The 18699-nt window shown below is 39.6% G+C and overlaps 1 protein-coding gene across 6 annotated transcripts in view; it reads right to left on the bottom strand.

The window, feature by feature from the left end:
• Positions 1-1585: 1585 nt before the first annotated feature.
• The window catches only part of LOC115422186 (uncharacterized), a 34338-nt gene continuing 17224 nt past the window's right edge, over positions 1586-18699 (bottom strand). For 3 of the 6 annotated variants that reach the window (XM_030138311.1, XM_030138317.1, XM_030138312.1), the window contains 10 exons: positions 12326-12854; positions 11548-11707; positions 11278-11394; positions 11054-11155; positions 10769-10928; positions 10040-10655; positions 9794-9947; positions 9594-9683; positions 9298-9493; positions 1586-8694 (listed from right to left, as the gene is read on the bottom strand). In XM_030138311.1, the coding sequence (XP_029994171.1) occupies positions 2072-8694; positions 9298-9493; positions 9594-9683; positions 9794-9947; positions 10040-10655; positions 10769-10928; positions 11054-11155; positions 11278-11394; positions 11548-11707; positions 12326-12854 (8747 nt within the window). In that variant the 3' untranslated portion in view covers positions 1586-2071. The remainder of the gene's footprint in view (positions 8695-9297; positions 9494-9593; positions 9684-9793; positions 9948-10039; positions 10656-10768; positions 10929-11053; positions 11156-11277; positions 11395-11547; positions 11708-12325; positions 12855-18699) is intronic. The other 3 variants (XM_030138314.1, XM_030138313.1, XM_030138316.1) reach the window with 3 other exon arrangements.

The following is an 18699-nucleotide window of genomic DNA, read 5'->3' as shown; positions in this document are numbered from 1 at the left end:
ACCTGATAACTCAAAATAAAGAATAATTCAACAGAAATATTAATACATAAGTGTAGAAAAATATATGAAGAGCACAGTATGAAGCATTAGACTGAATGATACCAAAAAATATATATTTTACTCATAATGTTGATTTATTTCTCATTGAGTTTATTTTTATTCATTTATTTATTTTGTGATTGTTTGTGGTACTTAATAAATTTTAAAAAATATATATATATTTTTGTCCATTGTCTTTGACAGTTTCATTGCATCTTTAAAATGTCTCTGATTACTTATTTACATCTAAAATACTTATAACAGAACTTACATGAGTGGACACCAAAGGAATCTGGGAAAAACTACCCATGGAGTGAAGGTGAGGAGCTACCAGGTGTGTGTGTAAGCACCACACCTGGTCTCCACTGCTGGCCAGTAGTGTTCATTGATGTGGACTATTTATGTCGGATAAACCAGTAAAATACATTAAATAAAGCATATTAAATTAATAAATGACTTAAATATGTTTCATACAACATTCTAACTGTTGGACCTGTTTTAAGTCTCTTTTATTGAATAAATGTTGTCTTTATTTACATAGTACATAAATAAACTTAGAAACTAAATTTATTTTTCCAGGGTCTAATCTGATATAATTTATTTTAATTCTATTGTGCATTTGCTTTCAGAGCGAAACAGTCAGGATTCAGAGACACCAACCTAATAAGCTGAAAAGGAACTAGATAAATACAAATGAGCTGTGGAAAAAAAGGCCCAAGATTATTATTGAAATGTGTTTTGTTTTGTTCAAATGGAAGATTAATATTGAAGAAGAATCATTGAGGAAACTATGTCAAAGCTTAGGTTTATGGTTTTAGCCATATAATCTAAGTATTAGGACATTCACCTCAAGAAGACACTTACTACAGCAGTTACATGGATGGAAACCAAAGGACTTGGAGGAAAACTCCCAATAGAGTGAAAGTGACATCCAGGTCTGGAGATACCAAAACACCTGGAGGGACAACTCCTGGTCTGGAGGGTTAAGTCCAGACCAGGGCTTTTTATTTGTCAATAGTCCACCTCTGCTTCCACTGGCCCATCCTTGACATTCCTTGTACTTTTCATATACAGCAGTGGATGAATTTATGTATAAATGCTCAATTTGTAAAGTAAATAGTATCTATAGGTAGCTGCTAAATATAGTATTTTGGACGCAAGTATTTAAAAACCTCAAAATTGGTGGAGCAATACTATGAAACTGCAAAATATTGGAATACTTATACGTAAGTTGTTCTTAAGTACAGACAAATGGTCATTCTGACCTTGCCCCAAACTAGTATGATACAAAAAACACTAGTCGATAAAAAAATTCTTACAGTTTAATTACATTCATGTATATCTAAGAAAATAACATTAATCCAGTAGTTACTTTGTCAGTAAACACACTTTTCTTCCTGGCCCTACATGGAAATACTACGACTTGCACAACCAGTTGATAAATACACACATTTTGTTTTGTTAAAATAAGACTATGAATAGACTTTAAAGGGAACGTTGAGATCTACACACTGATAGAACAGTATGACAAAATTCAGACTAAACCCAAACTTAAGAAAAGTTAGGTTTTATTGCCTTATTTTATTCTAAAACAAGAATTAAACAAGCCATTTTATAGACAGATGTAATATAAGCCACATCTAGGCAAATGTACTGACACAATGCCAATGTTTAAAAAAAAAAAAAAGAAGAAGAAGAAAAGGACAGTATTTTCTGTACAAAACTCTGTTTTTTTTCTACTTGAATCCACATCAGTCTCAATTTACAAATGATCAATAAAGACTACGAGATACTCAGTCAAGTAACAAAAATAAAAGTAACTATGAGCTTTGACAGAACGAGGACACATTTCAGTACGATAAACTCAGATACCTCTACAGGCATTACCACATTACTACAGTGTCATTTCTGCATGGCTTTACCAGCAGGTCATTTTTAGAAACAACTGTCTCAAAAAATGAAAAACAAAAAACATTCAAAGTATATCATTCTACAGTCTCTTCCTGTGTTTGTATTTTTAGGTTTTGATTTGCTAACTGTGCGAGCTCTCTGATTGGTTTAAATTGTCTTTTTCTGCTACAGTCTTTGTGGTTGCACCAAAAGATGGGATGACTTGATTTTGATCTACTTCTCGATTTACTGGTCGTCCTCTACCCCTGTTCAAAACACGATTTGGGAAACGTATGAGACCCTCTGTGGGAGTGGGAAGTAAAGCAGTTCTGTGTCTTTGAGGGTTTCCTCCAGTGTTGGGAGCTGAACCTACTGGAATATTAAAAGGTGCAGATTGTGGATGACTCTCTGGACCTCTATGTGAGTCTGTCCTTTGGCTGTTGAAATGTGGTGAACCATGTCTTATCTGTGGGCCTCCCCTTTTATTACCGACTGTGTGATCTATATGCATGTGTTCTCTGCCCCTCATGTCCGACCCCCTGCTTTCATAACTTAAGTCTGACACTGGCATATCATTCATGTGTGGCTCAGGTCCCCTTGGTCCTAATCTTGGGCCCATTGAGTCTGGTCCTCTAAGGCCTATTCTCTCAGGACCTTCCATCTCAAAACCTTTTCTGTTTGGACATAAATTTGAGTCTGGACTTTCTCTATAAGAAGTAGGTTCTTCCGTGTTCCCTGGCTGTCTCCAGTGATTACCCATATTGGGACCCCCCCTCATATGGCCCGGGGATCCTCTCATGCCTCGACCTCGTGGATGACGGCCTCGTCCTCTAAAGAACTGACCTCTGCCGCGTCTAAAACTCGGTCCTGGTCCCATTCTCCCTGGCCCCTCTCTACCTCTATCATCAGGCTCTCCCCATTCATCCTCAGGACCCCACCCATCAGGCCCTTGGCTCACTGAATCTGGACCCTCCTCTACAGGTTCTGCATCCATGAAATCAGTACCACTCCAGTCGTCTCCTTGGCCTCCTCTGGGCCCTTGAAATTGTCTGTCGTGTATGGGCCCTGGCCTCCTATTTCCACGGCCTCTCCAGTCATTCTGAGGTCCATGACCCCTAAACCTGGGACCTGCTCTATTAGGCCCCGGGCACTCTATATTGGGGTTATCATTGCCAATTCCTGACCCTCCAAAATCAGGTGCTTCCCAGTCATCATGATGCAGGCCCTCAGGATTTTGACCTTCCTGTCTAACTGCCCTAAATTCTTGACCTTCTGAAGTTCTCCAATCAGGTCTCATGTGGTCAATACGTGGACCTCTTGAACCTCTCCTACCATATCCTGGGCCCCCAATATCTGGAGGTCTTCCTGGTCCAAGTGCCCTGGAATTATCTTCCAGTGTCCTCCTTTCAGGACCTGGGCCTTCTGCATGTTGACCAGGAAATTGCATCTCTGGACTACACAGGTCTGGACCTCCAGGACCCCTCCTAGGCCCTGAAACCTGCATACTTGGTCCTGTTCTATCAGATCCTGAAGTGATGAATGGTGATCTTTCCTGATCTCTCCATTCAGGCCCTGGACCATGCATACTGACATCTGGTCTTTCAGGCCCTGGTCCCCTGATATCTGGGCCTCTTCTGTCAGGCCCCGGACCCCTAAACTCTGGGTCTCCCCGGAAAGGCCCAGGACCTCTGAATTCTGGGTCTTTCCTGTCAGGCCCTAGACCCTTGAATTCTGGGTCCCTCCTGTCAGGCCCAGGACCCCTGAATTCTGGACCTCTACGAACAGGCCCAGGACCCCTGAATTCTGGACCTCTCCTGTCAGGCCCTGGACCCCTGAATTCTGGACCTCTACTGTCAGGCCCTGGACCTCTGAATTCTTGACCTTTACTGTCAGGCCCAGGACCCCTGAATTCTGGACCTCTCCTGTCAGGCCCAGGACCCCTGAATTCTGGACCTCTCCTGTCAGGCCCAGGGCCCCTGAATTCTGGGCCTTTACTGTCAGGCCCAGGACCTCTGAATTCTGGACCTTTACTGTCAGGCCCAGAACCCCTGAATTCTGGACCTCTCCTGTTAGGCCCAGGACCCCTGAATTCTGGACCTCTATTGTCAGGCCCAGGACCTCTGAATTCTGGACCTTTACTGTCAGGCCCAGGACCTCTGAATTCTGGACCTTTACTGTCAGGCCCAGGACCCCTGAATTCTGGACCTTTACTGTCAGGCCCAGGACCCCTCCATGCTGGGTCTCTTCTGTCAGGCCCAGAACCCCTGAACTCTGGACCTCTTCTATCAAGCCCAGTACCCCTGAATTCCGGATCTCTTCTGTCAGGTCCTGGACCCCTGAATTCTGGATCTGTTCTGTCAGGTCCGGGTCCCCTGAATTCTGGATCTCTTCTGTGAGGTCCGGGACCCCTGAATTCTGGATCTCTTCTGTCAGGCCCAGGACCCCTGAATTCATGGCCTCTTCCTACAGGCCCAGGACCCCTGAATTCAAAGTCTCTTCTGTTGGGTCCAGGACCCCTAAATTCTGGGGCTCTGCTGTCAGGCCTGTGACCTCTGAATTCTGGGCCTTTAGTGTCAGGACCTGGACTTTCAATATTTTGATGTCTATTTTCTGACTCAGAACCCCTTGTGTGTATACCTCCCTGTCCTAATCCATGAGGCCCTTGGCTTTCTACACCTGGACCAGTTCTTTCAGGTCCCGGTCCAGATGCACCCATATATTCTCCCCTCCTATCAGGCCCTTGGTGATCTATAAATGGACCTCTCCTTTCATGTCCTTGTCCTCTAAAACCTGAAAATCCTGGTCCTCTCATGTCAGTACCTGGAATATCATTAGGTTGATCTCTGCCTTCAGACTGATGTCCTGTGAAATTTGGGCCTTGATGTCTTCCATCAGGCCCAGGATCCTGTACACATGGACTACCCATTTCAGACCCAGGTTTCCTAAAATCTAGACCTCCTGGCCCTCTCCTCTCAAGCACTTGAACTTCCATATCAGGACCTGCCCTCTTTGGCCCTGACCCACTGAAGTCTGCCATATCTGCCCTTCTCCTGTCAGGTACCGGACCATCCATAGCTGGTCCTGTCATTTCAGGCCCTGATCCACTGAAATCTGGCTGTCCAGGTCCACCACTGTGGGGCCCAGGGCCCTCCATCGGCAATCCTCTCCTTTCGAGCTCCCCTCTACTAAAATCTGGATCACCAGGTCTCCTCCTAGCGTTGAAAGGACCCTGCATAGGTGGCCCTCTCCTGTCAGGGCCTCCTCCACTAAAATCTCCATTTTCAGTCTCTGGATTGTCCAGAGCTGGAGCTCTCCTTTCAGATCCTGAGCCCAAATAAATTGGACCTCCTCGTCCTCTCTTGCCATGTCCTCTCCATTCTCCTTGGGTGAACGTCCCTCCTCTGCCTGGCCCTCTTGTATCATCTCTTGCATTTAACCCTGTGCCACTCATATTCAAATCCGTCATATATGAATCCTGATCTGTAGTTTGACCACTCTGACCGACATTACAACCCATATTAGGACCATGTCTCCTATCAATCCATTGTCCCTGCATTTCAAATTTTTTCATACCTAAATTACCCAAATTTCCTCTATCTGGACCATGCATGTCTGAAGTACTTACATGTGGCTCAGTTCTATCAATTTTTGTAATTGACCCACTCATACTACTAGTATTCTGACCAGACATAACATGACTTCTTTCCCTCAAATCTGGAACTCCTAATTCATGCATAGTTTTTGATTCGTGTTTCATCATTTGAGTTTCTCTGAAGTCTTTGCTAGAATCACTCACCACTTGTCCTTCAAATGTCTTTAACTCTCTATTTTCACAGTCTGTGTTTGGCCCTGGCTGTTTCATGGATACATCTTGCCCTCTTTGTGAATACCATCTTTTATCTGTCAGTGGAGATTGCCTCTGATCTATTCCTAACCCTTGAAAAGGTGGCCCAGGACTCCTTATATCTGGACCTGCATCTCCCATGCCTCCACCACATGGACCTTTTCCAAAAATATTTGATATTTGTGCATTTTTTTCTGGATCTACGTTCCTCACACCTGGATTTTGATGTTTATGCATCATACCTGTATGGTCTAGATTTGCAGTCCTACTTGCTAACTGTGGATCCTCAAAAGAGGAATCTTTTACTACAGTGACAATGTTTGGCTTTACATCTTGATTTTCTGCTTGAGATTTAAGCTCCTTTGTCTTTTCAAACAGTGATTCTTTTGGTGGTAAGCTTTGCATACCTGGACCTCTCACAGTATTCCCTGAAACCTGAAAATCTGAACCTGTAGCTAAATATGAATGACTGATTGATTTGTTTGGATTTATCAGATCTTCTTCTCTGGCACTTGGGCCTTGTAGGTCTAAGGTTCTAAAATTGCCTCTAGTAGCAGACAACTGCAGAGAGACCACTGTTGCCTGAGCTTCAACATAGAGAGGATCATTTTCAACTTTACCAACTTCCATCAGGCTACTGCTATATGTCACACTAACTTCATTTCTTTCTATTTTAATTAAGTCTAGTTTTTCTATGCTGCTAGGTTTCACAAACTGAGGCTCTGGATCAGGACTATGAGGAGAATCTCGAATGGGTGGATCAAGTTCTCTTAGAGGAATTGCACTGTCAAGTTTGTCGATAAACATAATTTCCTGTTGAGAAGGTTTATCTACCTGCTTGCAACCACTACCTGTAACATTATGGTCACTTTCTGACTGGTTTTGATTTTCTGAAGATTCTTTTATCTCTACCTTTTCAGGGAGAAGAACATCATGTGAATAGGAAGAATAGTTTTCATCAGAGCTCTTTTGTTCCTGCTTTAACTGATGAACATCAAATTCATTTTTGAGGGAAGCCAGGCCATATAATGATGTGCTGCTTTCTACACTTTGATCCACAGCAGAGTCTAATGGCGTATTAAAAGTATTCACTGCATGCTTCAGGTTATCTTCAAAAATTTTAGGGGAAGGTGTCCTGCTCTGTTTTGGTGAAAGAGATAAAGAATGCTTAATCCTGGAAGATGATGGGGATCTTCTGTGTCCACGAGAATGCCGATGTGAAGTATGTTCCTTACGATTACGGCGTTCAAACTGGTCTCTAGATCTGTGGCTTGACCTCTCCCTTTCACTTCTTCTGTGTCTGTCCTTTTCCCTTCGCCTATGGGAACGCGAAGGAGACCGCCGCTGGGACCTTCTTGATGGACTCCTATGATGACCCCTTTCACGATGACTCCGTCTCTTGGGTGACTGCCTGTGCTTTCTGCTGTGGTATGAACTCTGAGAACTTCCCCTGTGCCCACTTTTATCTCGAGACTTTGCACTGCTCCCCTGAAATACATCCTCTTGGATTTCATTAAAAAGGGATTCATCCTCTGGATCATAAGCTACATCTGAATCTTCAATCTCTCCAGCAGAGGAATACTTGTCACTTTCCCTGACATTTTCCTCTGTCTCACCTTGTTCTGTGACAGTGTCTGGGTCATTTGTTACAACAGATAAGGAAGTCTTATTTTCTGGATTAACAGCTGGTGAATCCGCACTTGAACTGTCCTGGGTCTCTGAAGGGTTACTGGCCTTGTCTGTTTTCACTTTGCCAATCTGCAGAGATGAAAGTTTACTCAGAGGCACAGATGTTGATGGGGGAGACATGAGGGAATCAGAAACAGAAAAGTGGGCCATGAAGATTCCCACAGCCTCTCTTTGTTGACGTAGGGCTTCTTCTTGCTCCTTTAATTGTCGTTTTTGCTCTTCAATTTGCTTATTAAGCTCCTCAAGCATTCGTTTCTGTTCACTTAGTGTTTCAGCTGACACAACCACAGTCCCTGAAGGGATATTGTGCAAGTCTCCAGTTGGAGTAGGAGTACGGGCTGGAGCAGAGGCTGAAGTAGAAGCTTGAGTGGAAGCTGGTGCTGGTGTCACCACAGTAGAAGCAGGTGTTGGACATGGCTCTGATGTTTGAGTTGGAGCAAGGGACTTTGTTACTATGTCATTCTTTATACAATCAAAAATCGTCTCATCCTCTGGATCATAGGCCACATCATCATCAGCACTGGCTGATAATTCTGGGATATCTTCCTTATTTTTTTCTGTGGTCTGTGGAGTCGTCACATTATATCCCATCGCTGGATCATACTCATCCTCTGGGTCATACGGTCGATCGAAGTCATTTTCTTCTTTTTCTTTTTCTATTTCTTTGACTTTGTTTTTCTGTCCATATTGTTGGACAATTGGATCTAGCATTGATCCAGACATCTGAGACAACACAGGGAGTTTCTTAATACTCACTGTGGTTGCTGTTGTGGAACTTCCGTCAGAGTCATTTGAATTATTACGAAACAAACTTTTTAAGATTGTCTGTAAGGGTGTCTTACTACTGGATGCTGATGCTGGATTCTTGTCAGTGATGTTTTTGGAGTTTGACTGAGTGGCAGCATCAGGGGCAGTAGAGACAGGAGGAGTTGCTTTAAGAGAAGTGAAAAGAGCTGGTGTGGTAACTGAGCTAGAAGAATCTGAAGGTGATCCAGGGCAAGGGGGTGAATCAGGAGGGGTGGTGCTGATAGGTGTCTCTGGGTTGTAGGGTTGGAATATCTCCAAGTTGTCAGAACCATAAAGAACTGGTGGTTTTGGGATCCACATAGGGTCTTTGGCCATATGCACTTTGGGTCTTTTTTCTTCAATTTCCTGAGGAAAACTCCCTGGACGTTTTGTCCTCTGGACTATTGCCAACCCTAGAAGAAGGTTGGGCCGGTTCTTTTCAAGGCCTATGAATGAAACAAAATAAATACAAAAATAAGTTTTTTCTTTTTTGCATAAAAGGACACTGACACTGAACTAAGGACTCAGAACACTGATTTATTAATAAATATGAACAAATCAGCAATGTCCTTGATTAAAATAGAGACATTATACACACTAAGGTCACAGTGAAAGTAAAATACACAATTGGAGTAAAATCCATAACTATACCTTAAAATTAATATATGGAATTTTAAGTTTTCTTTCACAGTTTTCTATTGCACAGGAACAGTGTTAACTCAAGTATATTTAGATTTTTCAGCAATGATCACAACAGTGAACAACAATAGCTTTGTTACTTTCAATTACAACTGTTCTTAGAAAATTTAGTCAGCTGTCAATAATGACAAATCTACTGAAAACATTTGACCGTGAAATTAAAATGAAAAGTAAAAACAGCCAAATTTGCAAAGTTATATACAGTTATTTAAGGAGATAGTGAAAACTGGATATAACCAGGTATTACTGACACTTGAGTTAGGGTCAGCTGCTCCCTAATCTCCTTAAGTTGTGCAAATACTGGTGATACTGTTGATAATTATGAGTTTTAAGTTGAAGCATTTTCCCACCTGGTCCTTCCAGTGGCTGCAGTATAGATGGGACTGATTCGTTTGCACTGAGTGGAACGAGGTATACATCCTTGATGGATCGGCTGTTATTGGCAACCACACCAAAACGTCCTCTGCTGCTAAAATAGGAGAACAGGGAGACATAGGCCACCTCTTCTTCTTCAGTTGCAGGGTGAAACCGGATCACGCATAATTCCTAATGAAAGAAAAGATATATGAATGGGTACTATTGTATGTTTTTAATATAATCTCAGTGAAGTATAAAGCACAGAAAGAAAAAAGCTTATATTCCCTACCTTTGTGAGTGAGGTCTTTAGTTTTGCAACGTAGTCCCAAACTGTTTGAGGTAGGATCCTCCCTCCAATTTGTATGGAGTCTGGGAGATCCTGCACACAGCAAAAATAAAAGTTGTTTATTTTTTAATGCTCAAGCACCAAAATCTTCAAATATCTTTGCTACAGCTATGCAGAGAGGTTAGTTTTATTCAGTACAGTACCGCTTTAAGATTTTCAGCAGATCCTGAAACCAGATATCCTTTGGTGACTAACTTGGCTACAGTGAGCATGTTGAGGAAGCCTTTCCATAGTATGTCTTGCTTAGCAAGGAACTGAGCAGTCTCACTATCAGCAGTGGGTTCAGAAGTCACAATCCTGAAATAAGAAGCACATCAGCAATGACTATATAACTAACACCACTCATTAGTGCTGATTAATTTACTTTATACTTCTCCTTTCTTCAGTACCTTGAGGATGTGCCATAAAGTCTGGGATCTGCTGCGGAAGATGGCTTCATTAAGATAGATTTGGGTAATTTGTTTGTTGGTGGGAGAGACGAGGGTGGAGCTGAGGGTGGGGTGGAGCTAGAGTCTTTAAGAGGGGTATAAGGGGCTGATTTGTTATGGGCTGTATTACTGGAACTAGGAATACCACTAGTCAAAGTTGAGAATCTGCTTGCCGCAGTACGAGGATCTCGCCTTGTGATGGTTACTGTGGATACCGCTGGAATCACAACTGGTGCATATGGTCTTGATGTTGTCATTTGAGAAGCGTCAGAAGTTGGGGATGCGGGGGACTCCATGACAGGGGAAGCAGGAGACTCTAAAGTGGGGGAGGCAGGAGAGTCCTTAATGGGGGAAGCAGGAGATTCAACTATGGTCAAAGGACAGTCAGAGGTAAGGAGTGAAGAAGGTTCTGTTATTGAAGATGTTGGTGAGTCCAAGTCAGGTGAATCAGGAGGCGCCCGCAGTGGGGAGTCATCTCCTTTAGAGTTTTTCCAGTAAGGTTCACGTTTATCTCTCACTTCAGAAACCTTCTGTTTTTTCTGTGCAGGTTCATCTAGTTCTTCAGCTGCCATTTGACCTTTTGGGAAAATATGATAATGTACTTTAATTAATTAAAATGAGTGATGAGTGGATTATAATGAATATCTACTGCATTTTGCGCAACCATTGTCAAACATCCTTGTAAATCACCTGTACAAATCTTGCACTTCAGATCGAAGAGATGTGTTTTATGCTCTGATGTTGTGTCCTTAAGCATACAAGTGAGAATATCTGGTACAGCACTACCCCCCTGGTTTAGCTGGCTGGTCTTAGCCTTCAGAGAAGGAGCAGGAACACTTTTCTTCTGTTCCTGTGAAACACACAAGCAATAAGACTTATATCAGAAAGGCGCTGCATCAAAACATATGCAGCATTCATGAGAAAACAGGAGAAACTATGCAATGAAAAAGAGAGTAATATGAGAGGGACATTCACCGTGTTCTTGTCAGGTCTGGCAGGATTCAAAGTGGGCAAATCTACCTTCACTGCTTCAGGCTTCTGCAGTGAACCTGTTGCTTTAGCCTTTGTTTCCTTAACCTAGATGCGCACAAACAAAAGATGACAGTCACATCTGACGCAACCTCTGCTTGACCCATCTGATTCCAAAGACAAAGAAAACACAAATGTATAATTTTGTCTAAGCTGTGATGACACTTTACCTGTGTTGTTTCTTTTGCAATTGGCTCTGGTGCCTTGACAGCCTGCATATCTTTCTGGCTCATCCTGACGAGTCTAAAGGGACCGATCTCTCCATGTACAACCCGATACAACAAGCCCTAGAGACAAGCAAGAAGAGTGAAAACAAAAACAGACAACACTGGAAAACCTAAATGCACAGATTTCTTTGACATTTAACACAGTATTTAAATGTATAGTAAAACTAAAGAAAATCACAAACAAGTTTTACAAGTTGTTTTTTTTTTACAAACCTTGTTTCTTGGGTCTTTCAAGTTGAACATTATTGTTCTGTACTTGTTCATATATTTGCTGTCTGTGTTACGAAATATGTTGAACATCTCCATTTCAATGCTTGTGACAAGTTTAGCAGCTTCACTTTCAGACATCTTCAGATCCTCACAATCACTCACCCTTGACAAAGGAAAAGACAGTCAGTGAGCTACTTAGCTGAAGGTACACATTCAGCATTGAATTGAAAAAAAAAAAAAAAAGAGTCCAGTGGTAAGTCATCTGATCACTCAGGTGACTTAAATTGTATCAATGAGAGAATTCGCTGAAAAAAGATGTTGGTGTTTTCATGTGCATGAATTCTTTGTTGACAAAGGCAAAAACCATCTAAAGTGAGTGTAAAACTTTTTTTCCTGAAACTAAGGTATGTTTTATTAATGTCAGTATTTCCATAAACATGAAACATGAACATGAAACTGTGGTACCTAGTTTATGCAAATAATGAAGAACCACCCTGTATATCAGTACACACATAAAAAGCTATGATAACGACGATGTACCAATGTAGTCAAATGTATCTTCATCTGAAATATGTATATTAAAGTGTACTTTTTTCATGTTTATTAGCATAAATTACATCCATGTTGTTTATATATGTTTTGAGATAATCTGCTTTTTCTGTATTTGTTCAAACATCATTTGTGTTAATTTAAAGGTAGCATTATCAAGTTAATACATTAAATACACTGTACTGGAACCCTTAGATTGTGCTTTCATGCAAAACCTCAAACCAGGTCTTACCTTTTAAACAGGATGCCAGTGAGGGAGCGTTGGATGCTCTGTCTGACCTGGGTATTAGGCTGGGTGGGTCTAGAGGAAGGAGCACTGGGTGCAGGAGGCACAGGCAGGTTTCGTGTCTCATTCAGCATTGTGGGGGTCGAGGTTGCCTTTTGGGGTGACGCCGCCGCTGACACATGGCTAGATGGAGGAGGGGTTCCTGACTGCTTCTTGGGTATGACATATGAGGTTTTCGTAATCACGAGAGCCCCCGTTTCATGATGTCTAGTGGCTGAGGGGGTCTGGGATAGGGTGGCTGCAGATAAACTGGATTTTGCAGTGGTGGGTGGGACAGAGGAATCTGCAGTTGCTGACGGTTGCTTCGAGACATCATCTGACCCCTGTGTTTCTTCTTGAGAGTGGCTCTGGGGTGAAGCTGGATCAGCGACATGGTCTGGAGAAGAGGTGGACTCTGTAGAGGGGTCCTTTGACGACTCTTGTGGGTCATTTACAGTCTCAGGGTCTGCATCTACCTGTGCACTGTCCTTTTCCGCTGTTAAATGAACAAAAGAGTGTTTTGTAAACATCTAGAAATATACTATGTAAAAACTGCAGCAACATCTCACAGCAATCAGAGTGATTTATTGATCAAGTCTGCAATAAAATATACCCTGACTAAAAAATCAAAAGTAAGAAAACGTTTGGGTTTCTTTTTCTCTCCAGGGCAGTTATTTATTTTAGTGTTCAGTGCTAATAAGAGCCTCTTCTTCCTCATAAGCTCTGTATTATACATTACTGATTACAGTTTAACATTTATAGTTTACTACTAATTTACTCTTACGAGTGACATAAAATGAAAAGAAAATGACAAGCTGTTCCAGAAAGTTAAAGATCAAAAACAATTTCTGTTAGTAATGTGAAGTTTTACAAATTTTGATGTAATGAAGTTTTTGAATGAATGTTTTTTGTTTGTTTTTGGTCTTATATTGACAAAGAATCGATGTTTAATGAAAACATTAAAGTTTTTACATTGAGCCACAACGTTTGTTTAAAAAGAAAAACTACTACTTGGAATTGTTTAAAACTATGTTGGAATGTGTTCATTTTTAGGCCAAATTGTCAAATGCCATTTTACTAATGACCAAAAAAAAAAAGAAAATCTTTAATTTCAAGAACACTCATAATAGGTGTCAGAACACAGACAAGATAATTGCAACCAAACTTATTTGCATCACAAAAAGTGGGACTTAACTTTAATGGAACAGTTAAAATAGCTAATCACAATAATTCTTTTTATTATAGTTATTTATCATCTCAGATTCTATTATTGTGACTACTCAATATTAGAATTTCCTGTATTTAAATATCATTCTCATAGATAAGGACTTGAAATATAAATAAAAATAAAGTCTACTGTGTTCTTTTTTATTTCCCAGTTGTAAATTCTTGAAACAAATGTCATGAAGTCAGTTTTCTTCTTGTTGAAAATTTAAGCATGTTTCATTCATTCATTATCTGAACCTGCTTTATCCTCACTAGGGTCACGGGGGTCGCTTGGAGCCTATCCCAACTACATAGGGGCGAAGGCGGGGTACACCCTGGACAAGTCGCCAGTTCATTGCAGGGCTGACATATAGAGACAAACAATCACTCCCACATTCACACCCATGGGCAAGCATGTTTACTGCATGTAAATGTATGTTATGAAGCATTTGATAGAATGTAAATAACAGGCATATTATTCATGTTTAGTAGAAGGAACATGTATTTATGTCTTTGTGTGAATACTCACTCATTCTCCCTGATTTTCAACATATTGCACATTTATGACAAATCCAATTCCACACCACAGTAACCCATGTAGACATTGTATTGTAAATGTACGGCTTTTGGTAATGATGCTAAAGTGAGAATTTATGGTTGGGATTGGTTGCATGTGGTACAGGAAGCCTTAGAACACACCTTCAATGTGCAGATAAACGGAACTAAGTGAGATTAGGGACAGTAACATGCCACCAGACTTCGGTTCTTTAACTGGTCACGCAGTCATTATTCAATATATTCAAGTGTCTGACTAAAAGTTGAAGGCAGAATAATGAATGTGGGAAAACTGCTCATGGTTTCTCTGCTGTATTTACCTAGAACAATTTACTCCATGAAAACATAACAATCATTTCTATTCAAAAGTAAGATTACAAATTACTCTGCTTTTGCATGTCTGTCTTTAATCATATTCTCTTTTGTTCTTTTGTTTGTTTGTTATCACTCACAAGTATTTACTTGTGTTGTTGTATATGTTTTATTTCTCTTCATTAAAAATTAAGGTATGAGATCATTGGTGACCGGTCTATAGGGGGCACAGGCTGTGCTCTCATTGGATGATTAAAGATTCACCCCAGGACGCAATTTTTAGCTTCAGATCAGAATTATTTTCATTTTCTTGTTCTTGAGTGACTGGATGATTGTCACTGGGTTGACTTGAATGAGATACAGACCCTTTCAGGAGTCCAGAATGCACGTGAAGCAGATAATTACCCTGAAGCAGATAATTAACCTGACCAGATTTCACAGATAATGACTTTTAGTCCTGTTCAGCCTGTTAAACCACTGTTAAATCTCCTCCACCTCTGTGTTTTATACTTCGTCTACATAAACTACAAACAAAAAGTTAAGAATATTTCTTTTTTTTTTGTCATTTTTGCCTTTTATAAATAAAACTGTCTGATCATTAAAAAAATGGGTTTCAATTCAATTCACGCACAAAAAAGTAAAAAGCGCTGTGCAGGAGTCCCAACTGAAAAAAATAGCCCAAAAATTAAAAATATCCTTAACTTTTTGTTTGTAGTGTAGGTAATATAGGACTTGACCCCAACAGTAGGTGGTTAAGTGGATAGGTTGTGGTTTTCCACAAGAGCCAATGATGAATTATAATCTTTCATAGAATAGTTTTCTTTTTACTGAAAAAAAAAAGTACTAAAATGATCAGTAAAGTATTATCAGCTGATTGACACATTAAAAGTGCGCCCATGCATATAAACTCATGTTCAGTTCTGAGACTTAGAACACACAAACATGAAGAGACCATACTTTGATCTGACAAACACATACTCATTTGGTGTAACTGAAAACAAACAAAAACTAATGAGATGAGAGTCTAGTTAATGCAAAAACCTCTGATGTTTCTGTGGCTCATTGTGCCTAATACACTTTATAAAACAGCAACAATACACTAAAGCAGTCAGCACCAACTAAAACTACATTAAATGACAACTTACTACCTCCACCTATGAGGTTATATGATTACTGGTACTTGTCTGTCAGTAGAATTGCAGAGGAAATATTGCACTGATTTCATTACAGTTGGCAGAAGATTAGGACGAGCCCCTTAAATCATGGCGTGCATTCATAAAACATGGAAAAGGCTGACATTTTTTTCACTGTTTTTCTTCAATATTGGAAGATAGGATAGGATTCCCCCAGGCTAAGTGAGAATTAAGAGCCTGTGGGAACAGTCAGTCACATCAGCCAGTGGCACCAACTGATAAAAACCAGGAAGACATGGTTATAATCTATGGTTTAATAATAATACTGTGGAAAAAGAAGAACTGGAGTCGGCCACTGATGGCAGTCTGCGCTTTCCAAAGGCCCTTCTGGTTGTATTTATCAAATTTAGCAGAAGATAAGGACAGACAAATCCACTAAAACAATTAATCTAATTCGATAGGACGTACTCTACATAGTTAAGAAATGTTGAAAGTGATGATCAATTGTCTCATCTGCAGACATTTTCCTTTTTGTATGGTTCTCTTACAGGAATGAATGACAGAATATTCTCTTTCTGCATCACTTTGGGAGAGCGAGACAAAGACAGAACAAGACACACTACTATTCCTCTATGTCTGCGATCAGTGGTTATCAGAGGTTTGAAACACTGACTGGTGCTCTGTGTTAATTCAAGTTTTATCATATGTCTCGGTAAAACCAGCCTTATTTAATCACTCACATCCAGGACTGAGGCACTGACAGACTTTACTGAAAATTAAATAATTAATCAACACCATGAGTATAAATAAATGATGAATGTTATGGTAACTAATCAATCAAAGTCTGTATGATGTGAAAAAATAAATGACACAGGGAAAGAATGAAATACTTGAGTTCATATAATAATTATGTCACTATAGACTTGTACTCTCCTTGATGCACTGGCAATATTGTTCACTGTGATATTCATGTTGATTGAATAGAGTGTAGTGAAATCTGCATTAGTGATGAATTTACTGGAAATATATTTAAGCTAAAAGAGCAGAAACATTTATTAAAACTCTTCTGAAGATTTTTTATTAACTCGCTCTTGTGCTCTTCACGTAGCCTGACAATTGATCCACTGACAGAAGTGAAAATGAAAAGTTAAAGCGACAGAATTTCTATCTTCACTCTGATACTGTAAAATAATGAGTGCTGGATTTATGGTCAAGACTAAGTACAGATGGTACGCGTTACATCAGAACAAGGACCACGGTATAGATGAACAGTGCTAAGTGAGTTAACTTATATATGTGGGGCAGCAAAAAATAAGGTTTAGGAAATTATGAAAATACACAAATTACACTCCATCCTTTGAACTAACAGGGCAGAGACAAATATGACATCTAATGAGATGAGATGATTTAATGTTAAACCATCTGATGATTATGTGGCTAAAAATGGATTAGTCCAGAATAGGACCCTGACGTCAACATATAAAACATGACCAACAATGCACTAGTGCAGTCAATGCAAGCTGGAACATTAAAGCTGCAGTGCATGATTAGGGGTGTAAGAAAATATCGGTTCTGCAATATATTGCGATATTTCATTTCACACTAAAGTATCAATATTAAAAAGTACTGTACTGATATTTTTAGGTATTTATTCAAATGCAGATATTGTGGAGGTTCATTTTTGTTTTGTTTTTCTTTTTTGTTTATATTTTATTTATTATTATTTAACACTCTTTTATTAAATAATGTTAGTTCCTTTGTTGGGATTGCACAAAAATAATGTTCTGATGTTAATTCTGAACTAATAGAATATGAACATTTGAACGGGATCTTAAACTGTAATGTCTGTAAAACATAACTGAAGTTTGAACACAGGAACATTTTGTGATGTAGCATCAGATCCTGTTGTGATCAAATAAAAATGTGTTTAGTATTTCTGCATATTTCTGGGGTAATTCCATTCTTCCACGATATAACCTTTTAAAAAAGAAAGGAAACCACTAAAATAGCCTTTTTAACAGTATTGTGATATATCGTATCGTGATCCTAGTATTGTGATTTGTATCGCATCGCCAGATTCTTGCTGATAAACAGCCCTATGCATGATAGTTCTTTTTTTGTTGTTGTTGTAACTGATCAAAATTACCTTTAAGCATACTGTAATTCAAACATGACATCTAATGAAATGAGATGATTTAATGTTAAACCATCTGATGATTATGTGACTAACAATGGATTAGTCCAGAATAGGACCCTGACGTCAACATATGAAACATGACCAACAATGCACTACTGCAGTCAATGCAAGCTGGAACATTAAAGCTGCAGTGCATGATAGTTGTTTTTTGTTGTAATTGATCAAAATTATCTTTCAGCATAATGTAATTCAAATATATGTGAGAAACCAGAATTCTAATCACTACTTATGGGCTGACGAAAATAAACCCCATGATGGAGACTTTAGCTACTGACAAGTGTTTCCAGGTAGCTTGAGGGTTTACATATGGGTTCGATCAAGCGGTAACACGTGGACACATTTCATGTTCAACAGTCTCTGTCATGTAAACAGAGTACCTTATATGCATGTATTATACATATTTGAGAAGGTATTTATAAGCACTTTAACATTATGTATAACAAAATTTAGGGAGATAAAATTTTTAGGTGAGAAATGTCAAATTACTGCTCGGTAACGTGGAATTTTTTAAGCTTTACACAAATATTCAAAACATGCGATTCTCAACAGAAATTGATATCAAGTAGGACAAAACCTTTTAGATATTATGTTCAACTATGCTGAAACTAAATTTTGGAGTAAAATATTGAAAAGTCTTTGTTTTATTGACAAGAGAATGTGGTAACACGTGGATAGGTTGCCATAGTAATGTGGATGACTCTTTACCATTGTATGCATCACCCAAAATGTTAACTTATTGTTTAAAACAACAAACCAGATATAATCACAATAATTTATTTAATGTATTTAATACTAACAGAGTGTTATTTACAACTTGTGGTGGTCCATATTGATATAGGCACATTACAAATAAAGAGTAATTTCTCAGTTACAGTACACAAATAGTCTTTTTAAATGTGACAGATTGAATAAATGTTCAAATTTTTTAGATATAGTTT

The sequence above is a fragment of the Sphaeramia orbicularis genome, chromosome 7 (assembly GCF_902148855.1).
Source record: "Sphaeramia orbicularis chromosome 7, fSphaOr1.1, whole genome shotgun sequence".
Classification (NCBI taxonomy): domain Eukaryota; kingdom Metazoa; phylum Chordata; class Actinopteri; order Kurtiformes; family Apogonidae; genus Sphaeramia; species Sphaeramia orbicularis.
The sequence above is the reverse complement of the archived record's forward strand: the minus strand, read 5'-3'. Positions and strand labels throughout refer to the sequence as shown.